The sequence below is a fragment of the Anguilla anguilla genome, chromosome 18 (genome assembly GCF_013347855.1).
Source record: "Anguilla anguilla isolate fAngAng1 chromosome 18, fAngAng1.pri, whole genome shotgun sequence".
In the NCBI taxonomy this organism is placed as follows: Eukaryota; Metazoa; Chordata; class Actinopteri; order Anguilliformes; family Anguillidae; genus Anguilla; species Anguilla anguilla.
The window spans coordinates 20,033,954-20,059,672 of NC_049218.1; the positions used below are offsets into that span (position 1 = coordinate 20,033,954).

General features: G+C 40.9%; 1 protein-coding gene across 6 annotated transcripts in view; it reads left to right on the forward strand.

Moving 5' to 3' along the window:
• rgs7a (regulator of G protein signaling 7a) overlaps positions 1 to 25,719 on the forward strand; it is a 59,990-nt gene that overhangs the window by 18,710 nt on the left and 15,561 nt on the right. For all 6 annotated transcript variants that reach the window (XR_004763238.1, XR_004763240.1, XR_004763239.1 and 3 more), the window contains exons 3-4: positions 14,220 to 14,316; positions 21,388 to 21,438. Coding sequence is in view for 3 of the 6 variants with exons in the window: in XM_035399513.1 (XP_035255404.1) it covers positions 14,220 to 14,316; positions 21,388 to 21,438 (148 nt within the window). In the remaining 3 variants the exon portion in view is untranslated. The remainder of the gene's footprint in view (positions 1 to 14,219; positions 14,317 to 21,387; positions 21,439 to 25,719) is intronic.

Here is a 25,719-nt window from a genome sequence, read left to right on the forward strand (position 1 = left end):
CAATCTAGCATGAATACTGCAGTGCACCACTCCGATGTTCATGGCTTTCATTAAGACCCACCGCCTAAAGGCTGCCATGTATTTAATGCATGTGTGCCTGCAGGAGCTCGCTGACTTCACATGAATCAGGGGACTTGTGCGGATTCAGTGTGCATAGGGAAATGGTGTGTTCAGATTGAGCTGCTTACAAGGTGCAATAATGTTTTGCAGTGATTTGTCTCTAAGGGTAACATGTTGTTAATAAGTGGATGATTAATGTACAACACATGTGGAGCATTTTGAGGTCTTTCTGGTGATAATGCAGACAAGGAGTTTATGTACACTTTGAGCGAGCGAGAGATGTACAGTAGTTCATTTTCATAAAATGGTTTGTGCTGAGCAGAAGATAATTCTGCCTCAACTTGGACCTTTTTGTCCAGTTAAATCAAACATTCTGAAAATAAGAAATGAAGCAAAACGAAATGAAATAATTGAAAAGGTGAACATTCATTAAACATACATTGATGCGTTTCAGTTGTTCACTGAACACACACGTATATACATCTTAAATAACTGCTGAGAAACATTTCTCCTTAAAGACAATTGATTTTTTATTTGCTTGCTTAATTAATTAACCTTCATCTATAAACATTGTCAGTTTATTACAGTTACAGTTTCATTAAGGTAATAAGCAAATTACTGTTTTCACAAATTTCGCACTCAAACAACTGAATGCTAAGATAGCCATCTGTTCTTCACAGCCATTCTACAGTTAAAGAAGTTACTCTGCATTACTCCTTTTTAGATTCTACTGTACTGCTTGGAATATATAAGCTATCACGTGGTCACCAAAAGGACAACAAGTTCTTTAACTCACTGCTTGTTACACTCACTGCTTGTTACTCTTTTTCTCTAACAGGCTCACCTTTAGGAGGTATCATGCTGAGCTTCATCTCAGTGAAGGTGTTAGATTTTTGTGATTACTTCGTGACTTTTGTGCGTTTGACCTTGTTTTGTTCAATTCGACTTTGATTCTTACCTAGCCCTTCTGCTTTGCTTGCCGGGTGGATTTTGTGTATCAAACCTTGTTTTGTTCAATCTGATTTAGATTCCTCTCCAGCCCCTCTAGTTTGTTTGCCGAGTGGATTTTGTGTGTTTGACCTCATTCTTTCAATTCAACTTCGATTCTCGTCTAGCTCTTCTAGTTTGTTTCATTACCCTTTTCCTTCATTTCTGGTTACGGTCTGACCTAGACTGGGTCATATCCATACTTTTCTCAAATGCCTCATATTTAAAAACAATTTCCTTTAATCTACAGTACACCGATCCATATTAACTCTTAAATGTTCTCCACCCCATGATTTCACCGCATGAAATCAACTTTTACATTTGGGGAGCAAAAATAAAACCCAACCTGGCAACCCTGATTACACCAGTTTAGCATTCAGGTTAATGGAAAGAACTTGCCCCCTTTTACAATGGAAATCGGTGTCAACCAAAATCAGGGATTTAGCTAGGTGTCTGGAAATCTTGACAAACAGAGTCTACATTAGCATTTCACTTGAATTAAACATTACATGGAAATGGGGGAAGTCATTTCAATGTTTATACGCCTGGTGATAAAGACAGGAAACGCAGCATAATGCTAACAACACCTTCAGTACACTTGAAGCTATTACTATTACACAATTGTGCCTTTTACTATGCAGTCAGAATTTGGTTGAAAGCTGGATTTCTTTCCAAACATCAGGTTGCATGATATTTTGGAATTTATATGGTTTCCACATTTCCAAAAGATATTTCTGGTCATATGTGAATTCTCATAAGAAAAACATGAAATCATAGTATAAAGTATAATATACACTGGTGACCAAGTTACAGAGAAATAGATCCAGTCATATAACAGTGAATGGCCGCCCTGTTCTTTCCCCCTCAATTAAACACGAGCACAGACTCACTAGAACAAGGCTTGAGCGAGCTGTGCTCACTATTGACACTGCAAGGGACGGAAAACAGCATTGACCTTTGATTGGCCGCTGACGCAGAGAAACGGAACGGCTCCGGGGCCAATCCCGCGGCCTTTGGAAAAAGCTCTTACTCTCGTTAAAAGCACGAGCGCCAGCAGAGGTCAAACACGTATGGAGACCAGCGAGGGCGAATCAGCTCTGCAGATCTGAGCACGAGACACATCAAGGAGGCAGTGATCACGGGGGGGCTTGTGGGAAGGAGGAAGACCGCTCTGTCACTGCTCATTCACACCTAGGGCAAAATAAAGGGAATGCAAAATCTTCGCCGTGCCTGAATGAGCATGGCCAACAGACCTAGATCAAATATGAAAACTCTAAAATATGCTGCAGTACTCAAACTGTACGACCACATGAAATAATTTTGTTTTGAATAACGCTGATAATTGGCACTTAAAAATTAGCAGTAATCTGCTGGAACTTTTTTGATGTTGAAAGACCTAAAGGTTTAAAAGCAGGTGGCAGAAAACATAATTGAGGGAGAAAAAAAACAACAACTCTGTGCTCTATTCCAAATTTCTTCCATTCATAATACAAAACCGATAACCAGCTGAAATCCTTCCAACCCTCTCTTTCCCTGAACCCTGTTCATACAAAATCATACAGGACCATGCTTAGTCAGCACACCTGAGATTAAATAGGACTGCAGTTCTCATTCTCACCTGGGAACATTCCAATCAATTACTCAATTAAAGTTTTCCTGCAAGACATTACATTTCTCTTCAGTCTATGGGATTTTGTGGTTTCTTTGAGCAGCCAATTAAGGCTATGGCAACCAGGTGTGTGGGTTCTTCAGCAAATCAGCAACTTAAATGAATCAGTGGTGCTGAAATACAGGGAAAAGCAGACACTACATCCTTTCTAGAACTGGATACTGTCACCAGTGTTTTAGGTAAAAACTATGCTATCCAGCTGTAAACCTGGTCTGCCAAACCTTGTTCCTAGACTAATATCATGTAGGTTTTCATTTCAACCATAATTTTGCACACCTGATTTGATTAATTAGCAGCTCAGCATGATCGAAAGCTGTTGAATGAGGTGTGCTTTGTTAGGGTTGGAGTGAAAACCTACAACAACAATAGATCTCCAGGAATAGGGTTGGGCATTCCTTGTATTAAGTATTCAGCTTCAAAACCTCTTCCCTAGCACTGATGTCTGATGATTGTGGGCACTCTCTACTTTAGCAAACAATCTGCGGTGGTACTTATGGTGCTCATAGCAATGTTGATGTGCTGGGAGTAAAGTACTCAAACAATCTGGGTTATTAAATTACTGAAAAGAAGACAAGAGAACCTTGCCTAGAGCTCCAGAAAGGGCGCTGAGATTTAATCTTTTCTAAAAATCATTTCAGACGAGGCTGAAGAGGCCTGGTGCTCGGCAGCACAGCCCTGATGGATGTTTGGCGAGCTCTGAACGCCGTGCCTGCCTCGTCGCGTGTGACTCAGTGGGCGTGGCCCAGCGCAGCAGGACTGGTCGTGCTGCCACTCACCCTGACCCAGGGGCAATGCGCAATCTTGGCCATTTACTGCATGAGTGACCTCGCGCGTAGACTGCAATGCATAATTAATGTAAAAAAACACATAAAACATGCGTGTGCCCCGCAGAGGGAATAGAATAAAAATCTATCTGGGTCATCTGATTTTCTCATAAGCAACCTGTTTTCAATAAGCAACTCAGAGCTGAAGCCCCAGATGAGCTTTCCCCTATGTCTATCCAAACTGATCCTAGGTCAGGACCGCTACACAGGGATGCTTCATGAATACAGGCTGTGGGGTCTGCACATGTCCTGGGGAAGTTCTGCAGAATGAGGGATGTGTCCCCCACCCGCCCAGGCTGGGAGTGTTTGGTTATACAGTATAATATAACTTCATGCAGATGTCCACAGTGTCATCCTCTTCTTGTTGCAGGCCTGTGTTCACACTGTTCGAACCTGTGCAGAGAGAAACCCTTATTACAAAGCTCCACAGCTTTAATACATTCTGCATAAATCTCATGGATATGGAAAACACAGCAGGACTTCCCACAGTACAGTTCAGACAGCCACTAAACTAACACCATAATTAGCCACTTTATCATCGGGAAATTGTTCTGGGATGAACATGTGCATGTTTTGACTGGCGCTTAAATACAATCAAGATTATGATTGCCCTCATCATCATTCGCGGTGCTAATATCTTTATAATTAATAAAGGTTGAAACTACGTTCATTTATTCAGGATAATTATCACAGACATTAACCACTTTTCACCAAATAACCATTTTTACCTCATGGCTACATTCACTGTTAACAATCTATAGAACTTTTAATTTAATTTAAGTTCAGTTTCTGAACTGCCAACAAAATAAAAAATCGAGAACGCAGCACCTTAGCGGTACTCGGATTTCAATTTTGGATGGGCCAAAGTAATTCTGGCAGGACCTGTTAATTGCAGAAAGTAGGCCAGCTGTTCACACACACCCCTTTATTCCTTTATTTCAGTAATTTACAGTAGATGTTATGGCTCTGTCAGGCCAAATATGCACCATTTGCCATTACTGTGCTTCTTATGTCATAAACAGCTGATCAGCGTTCCAAATAAGGAGGCTGAACGTTTCGCCTGCTATGTAATAAGAACGGGCATTCCACACACAAACATAAAAACAGATGGTGGAGACACCTGGGATGAGGCAGTCGGTTCTGGCAGTGTCTCCTTTCTAATCCTTTTAGCTATAAGTCATATATAAAGTGATGCCTACTGGGCCATAGCAATTCATTCATTTGTAGCCTATAGCTACAGTATAGGACTTTAAAAACAAGTTTTAGGCGTAGCCAGAGATGGACAAGAAACCCAGTATACCCGAAGCCATTGTACCTGGCCTGGCGTAAAAGCAAGTGGCTGTTGTGGTTTGTCAAGACTTCACACATAATAGTTCAATATAAAATTATCTTAGAATTTTTTTTTTTTTTTATAAAGGGAGAGAACCTTTTTTGTTATTTTCATATTTTACTGTGCATTTAAAGGGTAATGAAAATGATTGAAAATAAAAGTATTTCCTCTTTGTACTGCACTGTAGACTGTTGTACATTTTTCAGCTTTGCCTGGCTGGGCGTCTTATGAGAGTTTGCCAGTTGGCTGTTTACAGACTTTGCAGACAGCGTTTCTGGAGTCAGTTTGAGTAAGCCTGGCCTCCTGGCTTCCTGCCAGGGTCACCGGGTGAACCCTGCTTCTGCAGAGACAGAGCTCAGACAGGACCACGTGGCTGCTTGCTGTGCTGCCGTGTCCTGTGCCTTAGCAGGGTACATGATGTAGTGATGACAAAATCTCCAAGGTTGCCTTTGTACCAGGAGAGAGAGAGAGAGAGAAAGAAAGAGAGGGGGGGGGGGGGCAGGGGAGAAATTCATATAATCTTCTAATAACCTTGTGCAGTTTGATAACTTTTCCTGTGCTGATATTAGTTATCATTTGAAATGCATTTGGTTGCCCAGTGCGGGTACACTACAGGCAGGGAGAGAGAGGGTACAGGAAGAGAGAGGCAGAGTGTGGCAGGATCCATGTGAGGTGCTGGTTTCACGCCAATATTTGCAGATTCCACAACATTTCTATGATCATGTATAGTTATTACTACTTTGCATTACATGCTAATCAGGGCTGGAATAGTGTCTGTTTGTTGAAATGACCAATGTAGCAGAGGTCTTGTTTTGTGTTTGCTGCGTTTTGAATCTAATGTACATTGGTGTTAACACACAGGCCCTGGGGACATGTGGCCAGCAGAGACTGGTCATCATGCATGATAGTTCACAGCCCTGCTCACACATACATGTGGGTTCAAATTTATGAACAACAGGTGTAGCACAAATGTCTGTGCATAAACATAGATGTAGTAAAGCAGAAACACAGATGTAGCAAAACAGAAACACTGATGTAGTAAAGCAGGAACACAGACATAGTAAAACACAGAAACACTGACTTAATAAAACAGACACTCAGACGTAGTGAAACAGAAACACACACATAGTAAAACACAGAAACACAGACGTAGTAAAACAGAAACACAGATGTAGTAAAACAGAAACACAGACATAGTAAAACAGAGGCACAGATGTAGTAAAACAGAAATGCAAACGTAGTAAAGCAAAGAAACAGAGATGTAGTAAAACAGAAACACAGATGTAGCAAAACAGAAACACAGATGTAGCAAAACAGAAACACAGATGTAGTAAAACAGAAACACAGATGTGTAATCTTTTAAACACAATAATGTTGTTACAATATGACGCTAAACTGGGAATCACTCAGAGGAGACCATTATGACATGATCACAGATGACATCCTTTGGGAAGGCAGAGGGAAAAGGACCACAGCAGTCAGGTGTGGGCAGAGTAGGACAGATCTCAATAAACACCTTTCCTCCAGACTAAATTGGTGATGACCTTGAGGTTAAACACCAGTCATCTGTGATGTCATTACAGTGTATTTATAGATCCCACCACTCCCCAGTCACAGTGCTGTCAAGCGCACGGTGACTAAGTGAAATGCTGGCGGGGTGGGGGACTTAACGCAGTGAGTGGGGGGCCCAGGGAGAGAACGCTGTTAGCCAGCCACCCGCTCAGAGCCTGCCAGCTCAGCGCTGCAGTGGAGTCAGCTGTTATAGTCAGGGGCGACAGTGCATCATTGGATATAGAAAGGGTCTTTTGAATACAGAGACCCAGAAATTCAGCACAATATGAACCGGACCCGGAGAAGAGTCAGAAAGTCCAGTGACTATAGATAGAATTCAGATTCAGAAGAGTCATATAGCTTTGTGGTGATGAATTGGATACCGATTCATAAGTCATATAACTCAGTGAATAAATAAATAATCTAGTATCTCTTCTTGGTTGATTTCAAATGTGACATGCATTTGCATTTTTGCAATTTGACTGAATGTCATATTTCAGTCCATTTTCATTTTTTGTGCATTTCCCTCAGAAGGCAAGTTTATTGAGTCCTTGGAAAGTGAAGCCAAGTATGCAGAAGTATTATGTTTGCGATGTGCTCTTCAGGGTAAATATGAATAGAAAGTAATGAAAAAGCGTTCAAGGAACAAAAATCACTGTGGATCATTGAAAAAAGGACTAACCCTCCAAAGGAGTGTCAGTTATGAAAAGCACTTAATTAGAATGCTATATTAGATGGGTTTAAAGGCCAGAATATAGATCCCTCTGTGTTCTCCCCGATGGTTCCGTACAGTGAGCTACTGCCCACGGACACTCTATGCATCTTTCAAGATCAATCATTCAATTAACCTGTCATCGTCTGTTTATAAATAGACCTCAGTCTCTCTCAGGCTTTGCCCTGAAAAAGGACTGTTGTGATAGCATGTGGGCTGCAGCTCCCCATATACTGTGGGATTAGCTGCTTATTTTTAAACGGCCCTGCCAGTTATATACTATTCTAAGAACTGTTCTGTTTCTTTCAGGAACACTCCAGTAAAGAATGTCTTTGTTTTACTGTGGTGTCGAATGAAACTGTAATTCTGTTTGTTCTGAGATGCGGTTTTCATTGCGCATTCTTCTTGCCTGGGAAGCTTTTGTTTATGCAAGTAACATGCGACCAGGAGACCAGATTTATCTCCGACCTGCACTATAAAAGCAGCGGTGCTACTTTGATGGATCGACTCTAAACCACGTTTACTGCGTTATCCGTTTCATTTATTTATGGACGCATTCACGGAGATGCTGACATGTACATTACTGACAATGCACACTGGGTCACTGAATCTGACTCGGGTGGGAAAACATAGCAATTAATGTCTGCACTTGGTTATTTAGTATCCATTCCTTAATGATCGTTTTTTGGTTCCGGCCTCAGATGTAATTAATCAAGTCTTTAGGTGACTCCATTCCTGTGAAGGAAGTATTGATCTTTAATTTTACACAGCCGGGCGCGATGAAAGGCAGAAGCGGAAATGCACTGGCGTTTAAAATATGCTCTTGCATGGAGGACGCGTGCTAAAGGCATGCATAATGAATGCCGCTGCTGTTGGATCTGATCTCATTTGCCATGCGACGGCGGGGAAGGACTTCCTGCCATAGGTGTGATGGGGAGGTAATTAGTGCCAGCAGCTGCTGTGAAGCTATCTGTGTGGCTTGCAATTAAAACGGTGCGTGTGCTTAACATGTTATGTGGGCGGCTATTCCTCTCCCAACAGTCTAATTACGTGTAAAATAATAAAAAGCGTAAGACCGCGCGTTCTTTGTTTTCCTGAAGTCTTTCATGTCTGGGGATAAATCCTCAGTGCGTAAGACTCGTCTGACGCAGAAGGCCCCAGAACCGTGTGTTACTCATCTCTGTGCCCATGCTAATGCGGCATTAAAGGCAGATTGAGGCTAATACTTCTCCAGCGTGCAGGACTTTTATCTTCCATTAGCACCTGAAAAAAGCCTGTCACCCCTGTCAACTCAACCGTTTCAGAAATTACGCCCGTAACCCATAGGAACAGGCTGGGGAAGCAGCCCAGTGGCAGAGTGCGGGCCTCTCTGGGGAAACCCCCGGGCAGTAGAGACGCGCGGTCTGAACTGCTGTTTCGCTTCGCTAAACTCCTGACCTGAGGAGGGAGTAAATGCTCTGCCAGCGGTGAGGGCAAAGGGTCTCTAAAGGAATGAGGCGTTATTTCAGCTGTAAGTAGACACCACGTTTCAGTGCAGCACAGCACAGTTTGCACTGGTGTGTTCTAAACTCGTTTCAGTGGGGACCAAACACCTGTATTTCCTCACCATCTGCATCATCACCTATGTACATACAGCAGTGTGGCAGTCATTTCATATACACCTGCACCATTCCGCTGCCACCGCCGTGTTCTCACAGGGGGCTTTTGAAGGTGATAACTCATCACGGTGCAGCAAATGAAGAGAATATTAAACACGTTGCCAGTTTTTCCACATTTTCTCTGCAGGTGACTGTTGTTTTCAGAAGCGTGCTGAAACAAAAGCCTTTGTGAACGTTGAGTTGTTGTCTCAGAAGCACAAAAGGGTGGGGAAACACATTTTATACTCATGGGGAAAACATTAACCACTTTACCTTTCACAAATTGATTTGGAAGGTACACAGACCTGATGCACAACATTCCTGTCAGTCAGTCTCTCAGTCTAAGGTCAGTAATTTAAATATGTGCTGTGGTGTATCTTATGGACAGGACAAAAACGCAAGGATATTATTTTAATAATTCAAAGTGTAAATTTGTTGAAATGCAGTTATTAAAAATGCATACTAAAACATGTTAAAACTAAAGAGTGAAGTGTTGGTTTTTTCATGTATCCCCTTTCACATATATCATTATATTAATTCATGGGTTTTCAGTTATATATTACAAAATAATATTTACATAACTGTACAGAAATTGTGAAACTATCATGTTATATGGGTATACAATTCCATATATGGAAGGGACAATCAATAATCCATTTTAACTGCATGGAAATGATTGCACTATAGGTGAATTACTGAAATGACAGCAGTGTTTCCGTAGTGACTGAAATGTACTTTCACATGGGCTGATAGCAAAAAACATGGCAGCATATATGTTACTATTAAAATTGATTTTACAGTCAAGAAATAAGATAAAACCAAAATATACTGAACTGCATTCAGACATTATGTTTTAATTAGCTATTGAAAGCTTTGATTCTGGTACCTTAATGATGTGCAAACTGCCTTTTCTTTGGTGCACACTGTTTGTTTCACATGATATGGTTCTCTCAGCCCGCTTAATGTGCAGCTCTTAAAGTAGATCTCTGCCCTCAAACCTTTGCATCTCAGAGTGAAGCATCAAGGAATTGAAGGTTTGAGCTGACGGTTGTTCTTTGACTCAAATGCATGCATATCAAACAGAGAATGGAGGATAAAAAACAAAAAAACAAAATTCCAGTCATTCATGTTTATAAATGTATTCACTATGAAAGTTGGCTATTGCTATTTTGTCCTTTTCATGCATAAATACCAGTTTCATGTTATGATGCGATGCTATCTGTAGTGTGGCCATTTGTACAGAGAACAAATATGCAATATATCACCAGTCATCTGAAGGTGAAAGCAGAATGTGAGGATAGCAGTTAAGCCTGTCAGTCAATCTCGTTCTCATGACAACAATAAAAAAAATCAAAACAACATGGCTGGGAACCTGAACTGCATTTTGATATTTATTATTGCATGCAAATGTTAAAGTAATTTTCACTTACAAAACTAACATTAGGTTTCAGTAAATTGCTTTTTAATTAATATTTTCAGACTGACTACAGTAGCAAGCCGTGCTTATAATCAACAGGTAAAGCAGTGGTTGATAGTTATAATTATTTTCCACATTAATTATTGGACTTGTTGTAATGTTGTGCAGCACACAGTGGGGCCACATCTCCTATTTTCCAGGCAGTCAGATTATCTTAGTTTGTGTTCTCTAAGACTGGTAGAGCTTCAGGACCCCGGACAGCACTCACCTCACTTACAGGAATATACTGTATACTGCTGGTTGACTGGGAATTAGCCCAAGTGTTCCAGGTTGCCATCATTAGGCAGCCTATTCACATAGAGAGAGTAGAGAGGCCAAGTGGACAGGCTTTTCATGGGCTGACCTGTGCGTTGCCTTTCTGTCTCCACCATCTGGTCTCTGTGTTGAACCAGACTTTCTGTTTCATTTTATTTGCTATATAGCAAATAAATGGTGTTAAATAAAGTATGGCAACAGTGTAACATACTAGTTTTGGAACCTGGCTTGCAGCTTCAAGGTTAATGGTTCAATTGTTAGGTGGGACACTGCCACTGCAGCCTTTGGGTACTGAGCCTGAATTACTTCAGTTAAACATGCAGCTGTATAAATCAATTGCATGTAAAAATAATGTAAGCTGCATAAGTCATTGTGGACAAGAGAAATGCAACTATGCAGATTAATTCTGTCTGATTTCTGGGTGATATACTTATTTCCGGAGTCTCGCTGAATGTATTCGGGAGTATTGTTTTCAGGAAGTTATCCATACTTTTGAGAAGGTCCCACAGACAGGAACAGGCCAGGCCAAGCGGAGAAGTGGAGCAGACGTAATTTGATTGGTGCGCGTGGCGAGGTTTCAAAAGGATGGGGCGTCAGTCTTTTCTCTCACTCCAATTTTGTTCTAGTATCACTCGCTCACAAGCTTTGCACGTGAGCAGACAGAAAACCCGACCCAATGGGCCTACACTGCTTCCTCCTCTCCCCAACTCCTAACCCACAGCAATTAGCTAAATTTGTTGAGCAGCTTGTTAAATATTTTTGTGAGCAGACTGGCAAATAGGTGCACCATTATTGTGTATTATTTGCTACCCTGCTACTTCCACATTTCGTTCAGGCTCAAGAGACATCGTGGACATAGATGAAGAGAGGCTCATTGGCACGTGCCCCCTCAGATTTTTTGACGCCACCCCCTGGTCCACAATCACTCCAGGCACCACCAACAATCACCTCTCCTCCCCACTTGATCATGTGTTGTTACTACTATAAGTGTACTGTCACTCTTAGTAACATAGTAGAAACAAATGATTGAATAAATTATATTTGTACATGCGGACATAAACCACCCACATTTTGCTCGTTTGAGTTTGTGCCCCCTCAAAAATTTTGGGTGCACTATGCCACTGGAGAGGCTAATACATGAAATAAAGAAACGTCTGCTTTTCTATGACGTCTCTAGTAATTTCTACAAAGACCTAATAAAAAAAGCTGCACGGCTGGATATTGCTTGGTCTATGTGACCAAATAATTGGGCACTCATCAGAACTGATCAGACGACAGTAATTTTGAACATTTTATGTAATAAGATTTAGGTTTTAATCACAAATTTTTGTCTGGAAAATACGAAAAGGTAGGGGAAAGAGACCAAAATAAAATGAATGCCAACTCTGAAGGATGATTGGTTCCCATTTTGTGACTGCGCGACGGTCGCATCCTATCAGGATACTTTCCAAAGCAATATCGTTGGGCATTTGGTCGCTCGCGGCATGTTTGGAACCGGAGTCATGAGTAAGATGCGACATTTCCTACCACTTTGCTTTGCTCACATGCTTTGCTACAAGGGTAGGACATTTTAATCACTTACGCAGTACCCTTAGGAAATAGTATGGAGGATATTTTTGCATACTGCCGAAAAAATCCACTAAACACTAGGCAGTATGTTTAGTACATAGTGGTTAAGAGGTTGTTTGAGACATGGCCCTAGTGAGGTCATTATCCCTTCTTGGACATGTCCCATATGATGATGACCTCACTTCCTCCACACTCTAAGGCACCAGTAGTTTGGGAAGCATAATCACTGAAATTTGTGCTGATGTTATTTTTGTTCATTTAAGTTCCATGGCATGAATTACCACTGTCTTACTTGTCTACATTTTTTTTTAGAGAGCTCACAGAAAATGGCCTGTCCCTGACGCAGGAAGTCTTGGTCACCAGTAATAATGGAACACTTATAGCAGAGGAATTCTATTTAATGCGGAAAAAATGGTTTTAAGTATCAGGCATCTCTTGAGCACGGTGCGGTTTTTGCTGTGACTCATTTAGCAAAGCTCTCAAAAGGGATTCTGAGAGGGGCTTAAATCGCTGGCTTTGTGCGTGTCTCTCATGGGGGAGGGCAATATTCGCATGACAACAGAAGACCACCCCCCCCCCCCCCCCCCCCCCCTTCCCCCGCATCCTCGTTCCTGCAGAACCTTCCCGCATTGTGTAACTGTGCCCCATCAGACTCCAGAGAGAGCCACAGCCTTTTAGACCAGATCCTGCATTTTCAGTTTTATTTTTCACTGATTTTGCCTCCATCTCTGTTTCTTTATTGTCCTTAAGATATAATTTTTCTACAGAAACAGTTTCTACTTTCTGTTTCCAATTTTTTGAATACGTATTTATTTTGATGGTTTTGAAAACGTTAAAAACGTTAAAGCCTTGAGACTGATACTTATGTCATATTACCTGTGATAAGCGTTATGCTATATAAGAAGATTATGAATCAAAATAATTTATGCTGTCTGTGAAAAAAAAAACACTTCATGTGGAGCTCGGATTTTTCCAGGCTCTCTGAGATGCACACAATAATTACAGCTGCAGAAATGTCCAATGGCTACATCAGCATGCCAAAGATTAGGGCAACTGTGACTGCCACAGAACCCTGTGTGATCACCCTGTACTGATCTGTCATCAGGCAAACTGGCCTTGTTCTCATGTGTGTGAGTAGACGTGTGATAATTTCAAAATTTTCTTTTCCAAACAAGATTCTAGTAAGTCTAGTAAGAAAACATGATGATTCTTTCTATAAGTTTATGTTTGTAGATTAAACTAGGTGGCACTTTTACTCAATATTAATCTTGGTTCTTATTTTTTCACAATAAAAATATGTATATTAAAGCATTAAACCTGCTGGTGACACCTGGATGGGACAGGAGATCTACCTGCCATTGCTGGCGGACGTTCCTCTTGCTTTCTGATCCTCGGCCCATATGTGTGGTCCTTCTGTCCCTCAGAGACCGTTGGCAGTGTTGGGCAGTTGAGGAGGAGTGTGTTCTTGGACAGTCCTAACACATTGGCTGAAGCTGCAAAGCTTTGAGGTTTTACTACAAGCTGAATCGTTTCACTGGTCCTCCAGCACCGTAAAATGGTCAGTGAATCACTGCTGGGTGGAGAGTAGAAATGTAGCTTCAGTGGTGCTCTTTGGATGGTCTTTTTACAATGTGTGTGATGCAAAAAGCCTTCCTTTGAACCTGTGTAAAAAGGCATTATTTGATTTGCATATCTGTGATAATTGTTAGAACGTTACACTGGACAGGTAAGTTGAAAAAATCAGAACTATGCACTATGCACTGCTGAGAGTACCTCATTTCCTTTGTCCTTTTCCCCCCTGTGCTGACAGATTGACAGCTGTCTTCTTACAGGGAATTACCAGAAACTGTGTATGGCCGTTTCAGTTGGTCTGTGCAGAACCTGAAGCCTTGAACATTTGGTGAATGCAGTTTAGCAATCTAAATTGGCCAAATATCTATATAAAATTGATCCCCAATTAAACTGATGTAAACCATTGTAAACCTGGATCTGTGGGTCAATTATTACTTAAATCTTTTGCCAGAAACTGAAATAACCAAAATGAGCTTGTAAAAAAAACTCAGGATTTAGGACAAAATGTTGATTGACTGAACAAAGCAAATTCAAACATCCTAATCCTAATTTTGTTTTCTCTCTCTTTTCCACCAGATGGAAAATGTAATAGCACGCATGCAGGATGAAAAAAGCGGAATTCCGATCCGCACAGTGAAAAGTTTTTTATCCAAGATCCCCAGTGTTTTCTCAGGTAAGAGTGCAACTTTATAAAGATAAGTCTTTGCTGTGGAGCAGCAGAATGTAGAGGACTTTTACAATGATCCAGGAAGAAGTCGCAGCAGTGCAGTGATGCAATAATGCAGTAGTGCAGTAGTACAGTGGTGCAGTATTGCAGTGGTGCAGTAATGCAATGGTGCAGTAGTACAGTGGTGCAGTAATGCAGTGGTGCAGTAGTACAGTGGTGCACCAATGCAGTGGTGCAGTAATGCAGTAGTACAGTGGTGCAGTATTGCAGTGGTGCACTAATGCAGTGGTGCAGTAGTACAGTGATGCAGTAGTGCAGTGGTGCAGTAGTACAGTGGTGCACTAATGCAGTAATACAGTGGTGTAGTAATGTAGTGGTAATTATTTAGAGATAATTCATTATGTCTAGGGGAGTTATTATTCACACAATATATCAGAGCAGTGGTTGGTGATATTTAACTAAGAACTGCAATGGATATGGACTTACCTTCATCTTCAGTACCTCAGCTAGTACAAGCAACACCAGATTCATATGCCAAGCAGCTCCAGTTGATGGTGACCTTCAGTTCATTGAGGTGTTCAGGGAGAAAATGACTATAACTGGAGCTGAGTTAACGATAGTTGAAGCTGCTCGAGGTCTGACCCGGCGCCTGTTTGCTTGCTGCTTCTTCCAACGTCCTTTGCAACAAATCTCCTTCGCTGGATGACATTGCACCAAACTATATTACAGTAACTTCTCTCCCGCAATGCCGTATCATGGAGAATGGTGCACTCGCGGGAATAGAAATGTCAGCAGCAACACGTATGACCAATTAGCACACAGCTCATTAACTCTCCTCCAAATAACTCTCCTTAAATGTGCTACCCTCCCTAAATAAAAACCAAAGAAAAATGAAGAATAAAGCAGAAGACTCCAAGGGAAGTACTTCCTATCCAGTTCACCAGACTTCAGTAGACACTGTCATAACAGTTTATTAATTATACTAAAACAATATGAGTTAGCATGTCTTCAATATCTCTCACATAATCTTTATAATGGCCACACACACACCTGATTTAACATGTTACTCAAGAAATGACAGGTCCTGTAGCATGGTAGCTAGCCTCAGGGCCCAGTCCTATTATTCTCTGCTGAGAGTGTCCTCAACCCATCTGAGCTATGAGAATAAATGAATCTAATTAATGCACACAAACAGACAGACAGACAATGTGTGTGTGTGTGTGTGAGTGTCTGTGTGTTTGTGTGTATGTGCAAGAACCTGTGCTTGCTAGATCTCAACTGCATTAAAGAACAGACAATGACTTTGACAACAAGTCATTGACTTCAGCTACTGTTTTTGACATTCCATTCCAAGAAACGACTGAAATGAGCATATTTTGCACCGTTCCTCTTGTCCATATAACACTTAATTAAGCTTTGACTTCTGCCTACCAAGTTATGTAATATAATATGTTATGTAACCGCATCTGATAAATGACTTTGGTCCGTGTTTCTGAAGCACCGTTTTGTAACTCCACTTGAAACATTGATGTGATCGCAGTGTTAGCAAAGATGTGTTTCAGTCATTTTGGCTAGCGGAGAGATTATACGAATTCCAGAGTAAAGCCAGCAGGCTGAGGGACTTATGTGAAGCTAGCAAAGGAAAGCTTGGGGATTTCAGTGTGACTCTAGAAATGAGGCTCCTTGGAGAATTTAGTGTGAAGCTAGCAGAGGGCCATGGCAGAGATTTGACAGCTAATGGGGAAATAGCCCAGTGGCTCGATGAGGCTGAAAGAGAAGCTCATTGCCCTCAGGGCAGAGTCAGTATCGCATGCTAGGGCTGCCAGAGCCTGGTGCAGGACATGCCTGCCTACAGCAGGCTTGGAAACCGAGCGCTATTGACAAACCATCTCCATCTTCCCTCACTAAAGAAGCCACTCCCCAGTGCTGTTGAAGTACAGAAACACAAACGATTCTTATGAATATTAATAACAAGCTCCTGCTAACACAGCTAGTGGCCAGCTACAGTTAATAATGTTATTCTCATCACAATATACCCATGTTAATCACATGATTAAATGAGGCTTTCACTGTCATACATTGATGTTTTAGATAGTTCTCCCATCTTTCTTTAAAATGAATGCCATTCTTTTCAAAACATTGACCTATTGTTTGTTCAAATTATTAGGGAAGTGGCAGCTTTAGGAAAATGATTAAACATTATGAAATAATGACCTGTATGGAAAATAAAGTAAAAGTTTGACACTGACTCTCTTTAATGAATGCTTGAGCATGTCTATGACCATTAAAATAATAATATCGTATTGGTCTGTTCACGAAGTGCCACTCCCCTCCTACCTGCGTATGTATATTATCCTTTAAAGGAAAAATACGTACCGTCAACACTTGCTGGATTATGCAGTACTAACTGCCAAAACTCTGTACAGAATTTAATAAAAATGGCTCCTCATTTTCTGGTGCTGCTACTTGGAATGATCCTCAAAACATAGCTCATTACCCCAAATGAATCATAACTGATGCTCATAACACCAAGACCCAGCGTTCAGCACATTTAGGGACTGTCAGTGCTTCTTTTTTTTATTGATGCATGGGTTTCTGCACTTTAATTTTGAATGTGTAAATTTATTTTCAGCTATTTGCTTAATACAGCAATTTCTTTTTAAATGTGGAAGTTTTCATCACTGTCTGCAGTGAATATTTCGGCCGGCCCTCTTGCCAAGTGTCTTTTGAAGAGCAATATTAAATCTTTGTGAGGATAACCAGATTAAATAAAGGAGACATAAAAAGTAGGTTTGGAGGATTTTTAAATAGTTTACTGGAGTTTAGTTTTTAACATGACTGATTTAAAATGATATCTTTTCCAATTGGTAATTCCATGGAACAACCCTGTCGGTAAATCCAAGAGTCCACACATCTTTTGAAAACACATTAGTTGAGTGTTGCTTTTCCACACCACAGTTTACTGGGGAATTTGCCTCTGTTTCTACACCATGCAGGTTACTGCACGGCTAGTGCAGCTGGTGCAGGTTTCTGTGCAGATTGCTTATCACTGGCACCTGTTTGAGGGGTATTTTCAGGTGTGAAGCAGGGGACCCCTCCCTCCCTGGTGATCGGTTATGTTTTGCCCCTCGGGCAGTATCCATGCCGCAGTTGGCACCTGGGCAATATGGGCCTATTGCTGGCCCAAGGGCATAAAACTGCACTCTGCACATACAGTGCCCTGAAAAAAGTATTTGCTTTCTTCTGGATTTCCCCTCTATTACAGAATATGTTTTCTCACTGAATGGTATCAGGTCTTTGGAGAAAATATAATATTAGACAAAGGGGACTTGAGTAAACAAAAAAAACATTTTTAAAATTATTATTTCATTTTTTAAATGAAAGTTATCACACACCCATATCGCCCGTGTGAAAAAGTAATTGCCCCCTTAAACTAAATAACTGACTACACCACCTCTAGCAGCAATAACTGCAACCTCCTATAATTTGATATCAGTCTTTCATATTGCTGTGGAGGAATTTCAGTCTGCTCTTCTTTGCAGAACCACTTGAATTCAGACAAACTGGTACAAACTGCTTGTTTCAAGTCCTGCCACAGCCGCTATTGGGTTAAAGTCAGGATCTAGACAGGGCCACTCCGAAAAGCATTTCATTTTGTTTCTTTTCAGTCTTTCTTATGTGGACTGGCGTTTGTGTTTTGGATCATTGCTGCATAAACTAGTTACACTTCAGGTTCAGCTCACAGAAACATGACCGGACATTTTCCTTAAGAACTTTCTGTTATGGAGCAGACTTCATGGTTTTTATAATGGCAAGTCATCCACTTTACTATCTTTTGAGGGCACAGTAAAAACTAAAAACAGCAAAAACAGCAATGTAAAATTGTCGCTACATTTTTTTATTCATATAAGTAATTGAACCTTTTATCAGTGCAGTGGTAATAAGCAGTTTCAGTGGAGAATATGAATGTCTGGATCTCGCTGGCTTTGTCTGTAAAGATCAATAAATGTCTGGCTGGCCAATTTAAATTCAAAGGTCAGGTGCATTTCGACAATGAATATCCAAAACCTCCTATCCTACTTATAAACCAGGGATTACCAAGAGCATTACGGAATCAGACACTTAATATTTTTACAAAATAGGCAAAGGATTGAGAAATAGATCGGCGAATGCTGGAGTGTCACTATTAGATACAATCTGAGGTGGAGAGGATTTGAAAGCTGAAATTTGGAAGGCTTTCTCTCTGAGGGAATATGTAACAGTTCTGTATGCCTGGTGCTATGTTTACTTTCTCAGTTATTTTTTAAGATGCTGGTTTCACACCTGTTTACATTGTTCTTTTAGTCACTTAAAAATAAAGGAAATGATTAATTATTAATATGAACAAAAGTGGATATAAAAGATTCCTGATATGTGCTGTTTTTGTAAGACTGTAACTTTCCCGAACGCAAACATCTCAGAAAAAAACATTTGTTCTGTATTTATGCAGTGTAAATGTAGGACCATTTACCCTGTCCAGGCCAGAACCTCAGTGAATATAACATGTGTGAATCTTGGTAATCCTTGGTTTATAAGTAAGATTCAAGGCTTTAGATATGAATTCTTTAAATGCACCTGACCTTAAAATTGAAATTGGCCTGCTCGACGTATATTGATCTTTGTCGACAAAGTCAATGAGACCCATAATGTGATGAATACATTATTGGCTGAGAAGCTAAACTGACCCTAGATCAGTGCCCATATTCACACGGCAGCTCAGCTCATGATTGATGAGGCTGGGATATGAACAGGGACTTCTGACCTAAGATCAGCACTACTCTGAGATGCTTCATGGATATCGGTGAAGGCTCCATGTAATTGATAGAGGGGGAGATAGAGAGGCTGGCTAAAGATCACATGCACCACATGGAGAGAACCCTCAGGACATACAGGGCTTTTACTGTGAGTCTTTTTACTCTTTATGTTTTCAATCGACCCCCTGGCTCAATAGCTTCTGATTTTAAAATTCTATTCTTACAAAAGATTAAAGATGACATTTCCCCCCCATTTTGTATATGTGGTATTATTTGTGTATGAAATGCCCTGGTTAATAATTAGTCCATGTATTTCCATGTACATTTCATTCGGTCATATGATATAATCCGTAAAAGTGCCTAAGACGATTGTTAAAATGTTGCATTACCACTGCAAAATATACTAATAATGGTAAGAAAGCAGGAACACCCTCTCTATACAGTAGATGGTCTGTACTATTCATTCTATTTGAGGGAAAGGCCTTCTAATGTGTACTCAGTGTCAAGAGCTGAAGCACAGGAGCATTCGCTGGATGTTCATTAAAACAATGACTTTGAAGAACTCTTTATCTGCGCTCCTGATGTTCCCCGTTTTTAAATGGGATCAAAGTGAAACAGACAAATCTATCTTGAGGGAACACATGCACAGTTATGGGTATAATATTGTATTCAGTTTTGTTTATCTACTTTAAGGGGTGAAGTTTAGTTCAGCTGGTCTCGGAACTTGATGATGTTTACAGGGATTTCAGTGAAAATTTGAGTTCCAGCACTGCGGTATTTAAACAGATTAATCTTCATCTACAATACAAGATGTAGAGAAAATTGCATCTTCGCTCTGAGAAAGATTTGACCCATATGAAGCTGATGATTTTCTGCGGGAAACTGTAGACCCATAAGATGATGTGCTCTGTAGCAGTAATGGATGAAAACATGGTGAAATGGGTGGCAGTGCATGGCGATATTTTTGCACAAAATGTGTCGGCACATCTTAATTAGAGTTTTGTTTTCCTTTACTATAGGACTGTAATATGTAAAATGGAGACAGGATACTTGGCTTTAGAACTCAAAAAAGTGATTTGGTGTTTATTACCCCTTTCAGTACACTAGCCTTCAATGACTTCAGCTAAATGTGTTCAGTACTTCAGCTAAAATTGGGTCACAGATGGAAGACTGAAGGAGGAATTCCGGGCATTAATCTATGGTAATTTAATCAGCGTTTGTAAACACGACGCTGTGTTTGAGAGGTCTGTGCAAGCCATTCTCTTAATCCTGCCTTTTGGCACCCCATCTCCGACACTCTCCCCCTGGCATGCTATACGTCTCGCTTATCCTTACCAAAATCCCTAAGAGACAAAGGCATGGGTTCAGTCAACAGCTGTCAAACAACTTTTGACAAATGTGCACACAGTTTGGCAACTTCAGTAACTGGCAAAGTTAGCCTGCCAAACTGTGAATTAGTAAAACAAGCACCTACATTTTTCTTTTAGATTTTCCTCCCATCGATGCGTTCAAAAAAAAAGAGTGAAACAATGAACGATTCATATGTAAATCATTGTACATGCTTGAAAGAGAATTGATCATTGATCATGATTGATCATTCCAGGAGCATAGACTCAACCCCTATGAAGAGCAGCTGTGGATTCAGCATGCAGAGACTCCTGACTGTGAGACTGTCTTGGGATCCATATCTGTTCCTTCTCATACCTGTCACTCTAGTATCTAGAGATAAAAACATGTATTCATGTGCATCATATCCATCTATGGTGGCACTTATTTGAATGTAATTTTGCTTATCTCCACTTCTAACGGTGCATGCTCACCATTGATTGCATTTTTCTGTGTTGTTTTGGCTAAAAGTGCCTGCTAAATGACTAAACAGAACATTATAGTTAATATACTTTGAACACAAATCTCAGTCAGATTTATCAGATGGATTTATTGATTAATGGCCCAATTTTATCATTTAAAATACATTCATACAGTCATTGAAACTATGGAACAGCCCAGAGATGCACATCCCTTTTTGGAAGGTTTCTGTAGGCTGAGAGCGTGGGCACTCTTGTGCTCTAAGTTTACCCATGGAAATGTAGAGAGCTGGTGGCGTCCATGCACTGGAGTTAAAGTGACTAATTTGTTTGGGTGGGCATGTATATACCCACATACTTCACTTTGAATAGAGTGCGATCACAAAATGTTCTTTTGGCTTTAGAAAGTCATCTGCATCTTTAAAGAGTGCGTTTTTCTCATCTGCTCTTGGTGTTCAACTTGTTGATCTCTTTTTCAGGTTCGGATATTGTCCAATGGATGATGAAAAACCTGGGTATCGAAGATCAAGGTAACATTTTCAACATTGCTAATGTATATCTTCAGAACATAATGGACACACTATGCATTGGAGAGCTCAGAATTATCAGATGCGAAATGAGATAATCATACGCTAAGTGCACATAAATACATGCTGCCACACATCGTATGCTAAAGTGTGGTACAGCTAAAAGCTCTTCATGTTCTTCTTGCAGTTGGTTTAAAATTCAGTGTTGTAAAGTCTCTCACACGGCGATAACAAGGTAACACTTTTCCTCTCCACTTCTGACTTTTTAAAGTGCTTTTGGGATGAAGGTATTTAAGGACAGATAAAGCTCTCTGCTCCTGCCTTGTTATGCAGTAGCTGTCTCCCCCATCTCACAAACAGTAGGGCTGGGAGCTTCGGAGGATCATTGACTGGTTTTCACCTTAAAATTAGCTGCCAATGTAGACACAAGAAGACAGATGTGGTGAAATACCCGCACACCTGCTTTAACTGATTTAAATGATTGAACATAATTGATTGATTGCTGAGTGACGTTGAACAGCATCAGCTCTCTCTCTCTAGGACCAGGGTGGGGGTTATCTGTATTACAGGGCTTTTGTTATTGAGGAGGGCTGTTCCTTAGCTTGTAGGTGTGTGCTGCGGTGTCCGTATGTTATCCTTGGCACCTCAGGGACCTCCTAGCTCTCATTATCAGCCCAGTTGCTGACGTGTTTTGTTCTTTCCTCCTTGACTTGTCCTTTTTATTGCCACTGCATGTCTGCCAATGCAAAAACCCAAGTACGCACACGTACACACAGGGAAGTGCGCACACACAAGCACGCACACACACACACACACACACACACACACTCTGTCTCTGGGAAAAGGGGCAGGTTGAAACAGACATGCACCATTTCCATGCATGAGTAACTCAGTTACACAGTCTCCTCGTATAAGTAACTCAGTTACACAGTCTCCTCCCATGAGTAACTCAGTTACACAGTCTCCTACCATGAGTAACTCAGTTACACAGTCTCCTCCTATGAGTAACTCAGTTACACAGTCTCCTACCATGAGTAACTGAGTTATACAGTCTCCTCCCATGAGTAACTCAGTTACACAGTCTCCTACCATGAGTAACTCAGTTACTCACAGTTTCCTCCTTCTCACAGTAGGCAGCTTAAAGAAAACCATATCTCTGTCTGGCTAAAGATGGCCGAGTTCAAAAGAGGGCCTCTCTGTGTGAACCTGGTAGTATTTTGCTCAGGAAGCTGACAGGTGCCCGTAAGACAGCTTTTCCTCCATAAGTCCTGTGCGCGAGCGTGACGTCGGGGGGGTGATTTATACCTCCGGTGGCAGGCGTAATGAATGGGTCTGAGAGGAAATGAAATTGCCAACATCAGAGCTGAGGGCTGAAGGTCAAACACATTCTACAGGGAGCTCCAGCAGTAGAATAACATTCAGAATGATCACCCTCCCTTTATGATTGAGGAATGTAAATTTCTCAGACTGCGGGCAGCCGGAGTTTGGCCACACGGAGTGTGCAGTGTAATCGACTCATGATCCCCTTCATACTGAGCCATTAGCACAATCACCTCATTAACACAGATGAGCCGTGTTTCTCTGAGCGCCCGGCTTTTCTGCATTGTGAAAAGACGGCCATGTGTGCCACATTACAATCTTATAATCACACCAGACCTGAGAACCTCCCTCCCTTTTTTACAGGACCCTGGTATATTACAGTACAGTACGCAATACTCCTTTCCCACTCCTATTTGCCACAGGCTTATCAGCTATCAGAGAATGCTGGCACTATTTCTCATCATTATCCCCGGCTCCCTGTGAGTGGAGAGATGACTAACGTGTCTCCTGTATTCCCTGGCCGTGTGTCAGGGCAGCGGTTCCCACACCCTGTGATTCCTGTTTTTAGGCCCAAACTCAATCACAATCCCATAATTTTAACAAGCTGCTAATTTTTCTCATTTGGGTGCTTTTCATGTTTTCCATGCTTTTCATGTTTAGAGGGATTATTTACACTCTATTTATTCCAGAAATAGCTTTGTATGCCACAAAGAATATAATTCTCATATTGATATTGTGCTACATTGTGCTTATTGTGCTACGTTGCAAACAATGACACAAAAAAGAGGTACTGTAATGTTTTTTGATCAAATGAGAGACAAATAAATGAGAGGTAAATAAATAGACTCCAAATAGGTTTTTGAACATGAATTTAATTTCTTTCAGACTTATTTCCTTAAACTTATTAACTCAACGTGGGTTTGACTCCATAATTTGCTTTGTCTTTGAATTCTTCATTATCTTACAGGTGGTTAGTTTTACTGGCCAGGTGTCCACACTTTCACCAATATTGATTCACTCAATTTGAAGTTTTACCCTCTTTTATGCAATTGTTTGCAATATAACGCAATAAGCGCGATGTGAACATTCTTTATGGCATGCATAGCTACGTGTGACATAATATAGCTTAAGAGGGTAAATAATCCCTCTATACGTGAAACATACATAATAAAAAAAAAACAAAAAAAAACAACTTGTTAAAATCCAAGGATTGCAACCGGTTGGAATGAAAACCAGAATACACAGGGGAGCCCCAGGACCGAGTTTGGGGATCTCTGCATCAGGGGGTCAGTAACAGCACATACCCCAGGACTCTCCGTTGTCGTGTGGAAATACAAAGTGCCGGCGTGATGTGGGAAAGGACAGAATCACTACGTGCTAATGCCCGAGCCTCTGCACAGGAGACTGGGAGGGTCAGGTGACCTCACTCGGCAGTAGAAATAATAAACGGGAGACATTTCCCCGGAGACTAATGGCTATTTGCCTTGCACACATAGGCTGCATCAATCAGCTTGTGTTCTTTGCCCTGTCACTACCTGCTGTGGCCCCAAAATTAGCTGGCTGCTACTGTTGCCTGTCTTCAAAATACTTCAATGTCTTTAATTTTTTCTTGATTTATGTTTTTATTTTATTTTTATTTTTGAGGTAAAATTCCAATGATTCCTCTGTGATCCAGACTTTGTTCAAACACTATTTTTTTCATATATTCATAACAATATCCGTTCTCCCCTCTGCAGTCCCCCAGCAGATACACAGCACTTTGAACGCACAGCAAACCTTGTTATACCAGCAGTCCTCTGTTACTCCACCACTGGATCTTGAACCACATAGTATGTGCAACTCTCAGATAACAGTTACTGTACAGGAATACTGGGCTTATCTGTGGAAGGCTGACCTATCTTATTGCTGTTCTTTTGGGACCACTGGAGAGGTTCCCCTGAACCCACGGAGGCTCTGTTCTGGCTGTGTTCATTCAGTCAGCTGATCCTTTTATACGCGCACAAAATACAGCAGCACTTTAAGAGCATGGCGTCATCATGACCACGTGACCAGCAACACGAGGATAACGCTTCAATGTCAAATACATCAATTGTGTGTGTGTGTGTGTGCACGCGTGCGTGTGTGTGTGTGTGTGTGTGTATTTGTGTGTGCACATTTCTGGCAGTGACTCGCTCATGTCCTTTTGAATAAATTGCAGCAGGCAGAGGGTGCTGATGGGAGATTGCTCTTAAATGTGCTGTACTGTACACAGCTTTGCATTACCTGTAACTGGGCTATTTATATTTCATTGAGTCAGAGCTGTCAACAGCCTATGAGAGAACATTTGTATATAATTCTAAATAATTAATATAGTCATTCTTGATAATGAATTCAGCAACTCAAGTGAATCATCTTTGAAAGGTACAGTATGTGCACTTCCATTAATTATGAAAGTTGAGAGCTGCAGCCACTAAGACTGTAACATAACACAACAAGCTGCCACCCCCGACCTCAGTGCAGGTCCCCTTTCATTGGATGTGATTTATGACAACATTTTATTTATCAGCTCTACTTTTCAAGTATTAGCCTTGATTAATTGTGTCCATGATTGTGAATGAATGTCTATGACATGATCATAATTCTTCACATTAAAGTTCCTCAAGGTTGATTTTAGAGTAGAAATATATATAGGCAAGGAATCTAACACAGATCTTCAGAAATAATAGAACATTTGAAAGAAAGGCTGGAATAGTGCATAACCAGTGAGTTTGCAATTACCTGTACAACCACAATTAGGCCAAAGATATATGATGTTTTCATTAAAAAACTGGAATAAAGGGAAGATCCCTCAATAAGTGACAGGGCATTCTGTTCCCAGCTACTGTTGCAACTGAGGTTCAATAATGGCCTTGATAACCTAGCAGAGAAACTTGATCAAAGAACACTCATTCACTCTCTGCTAGTGACAAATATATTGCTATTGAA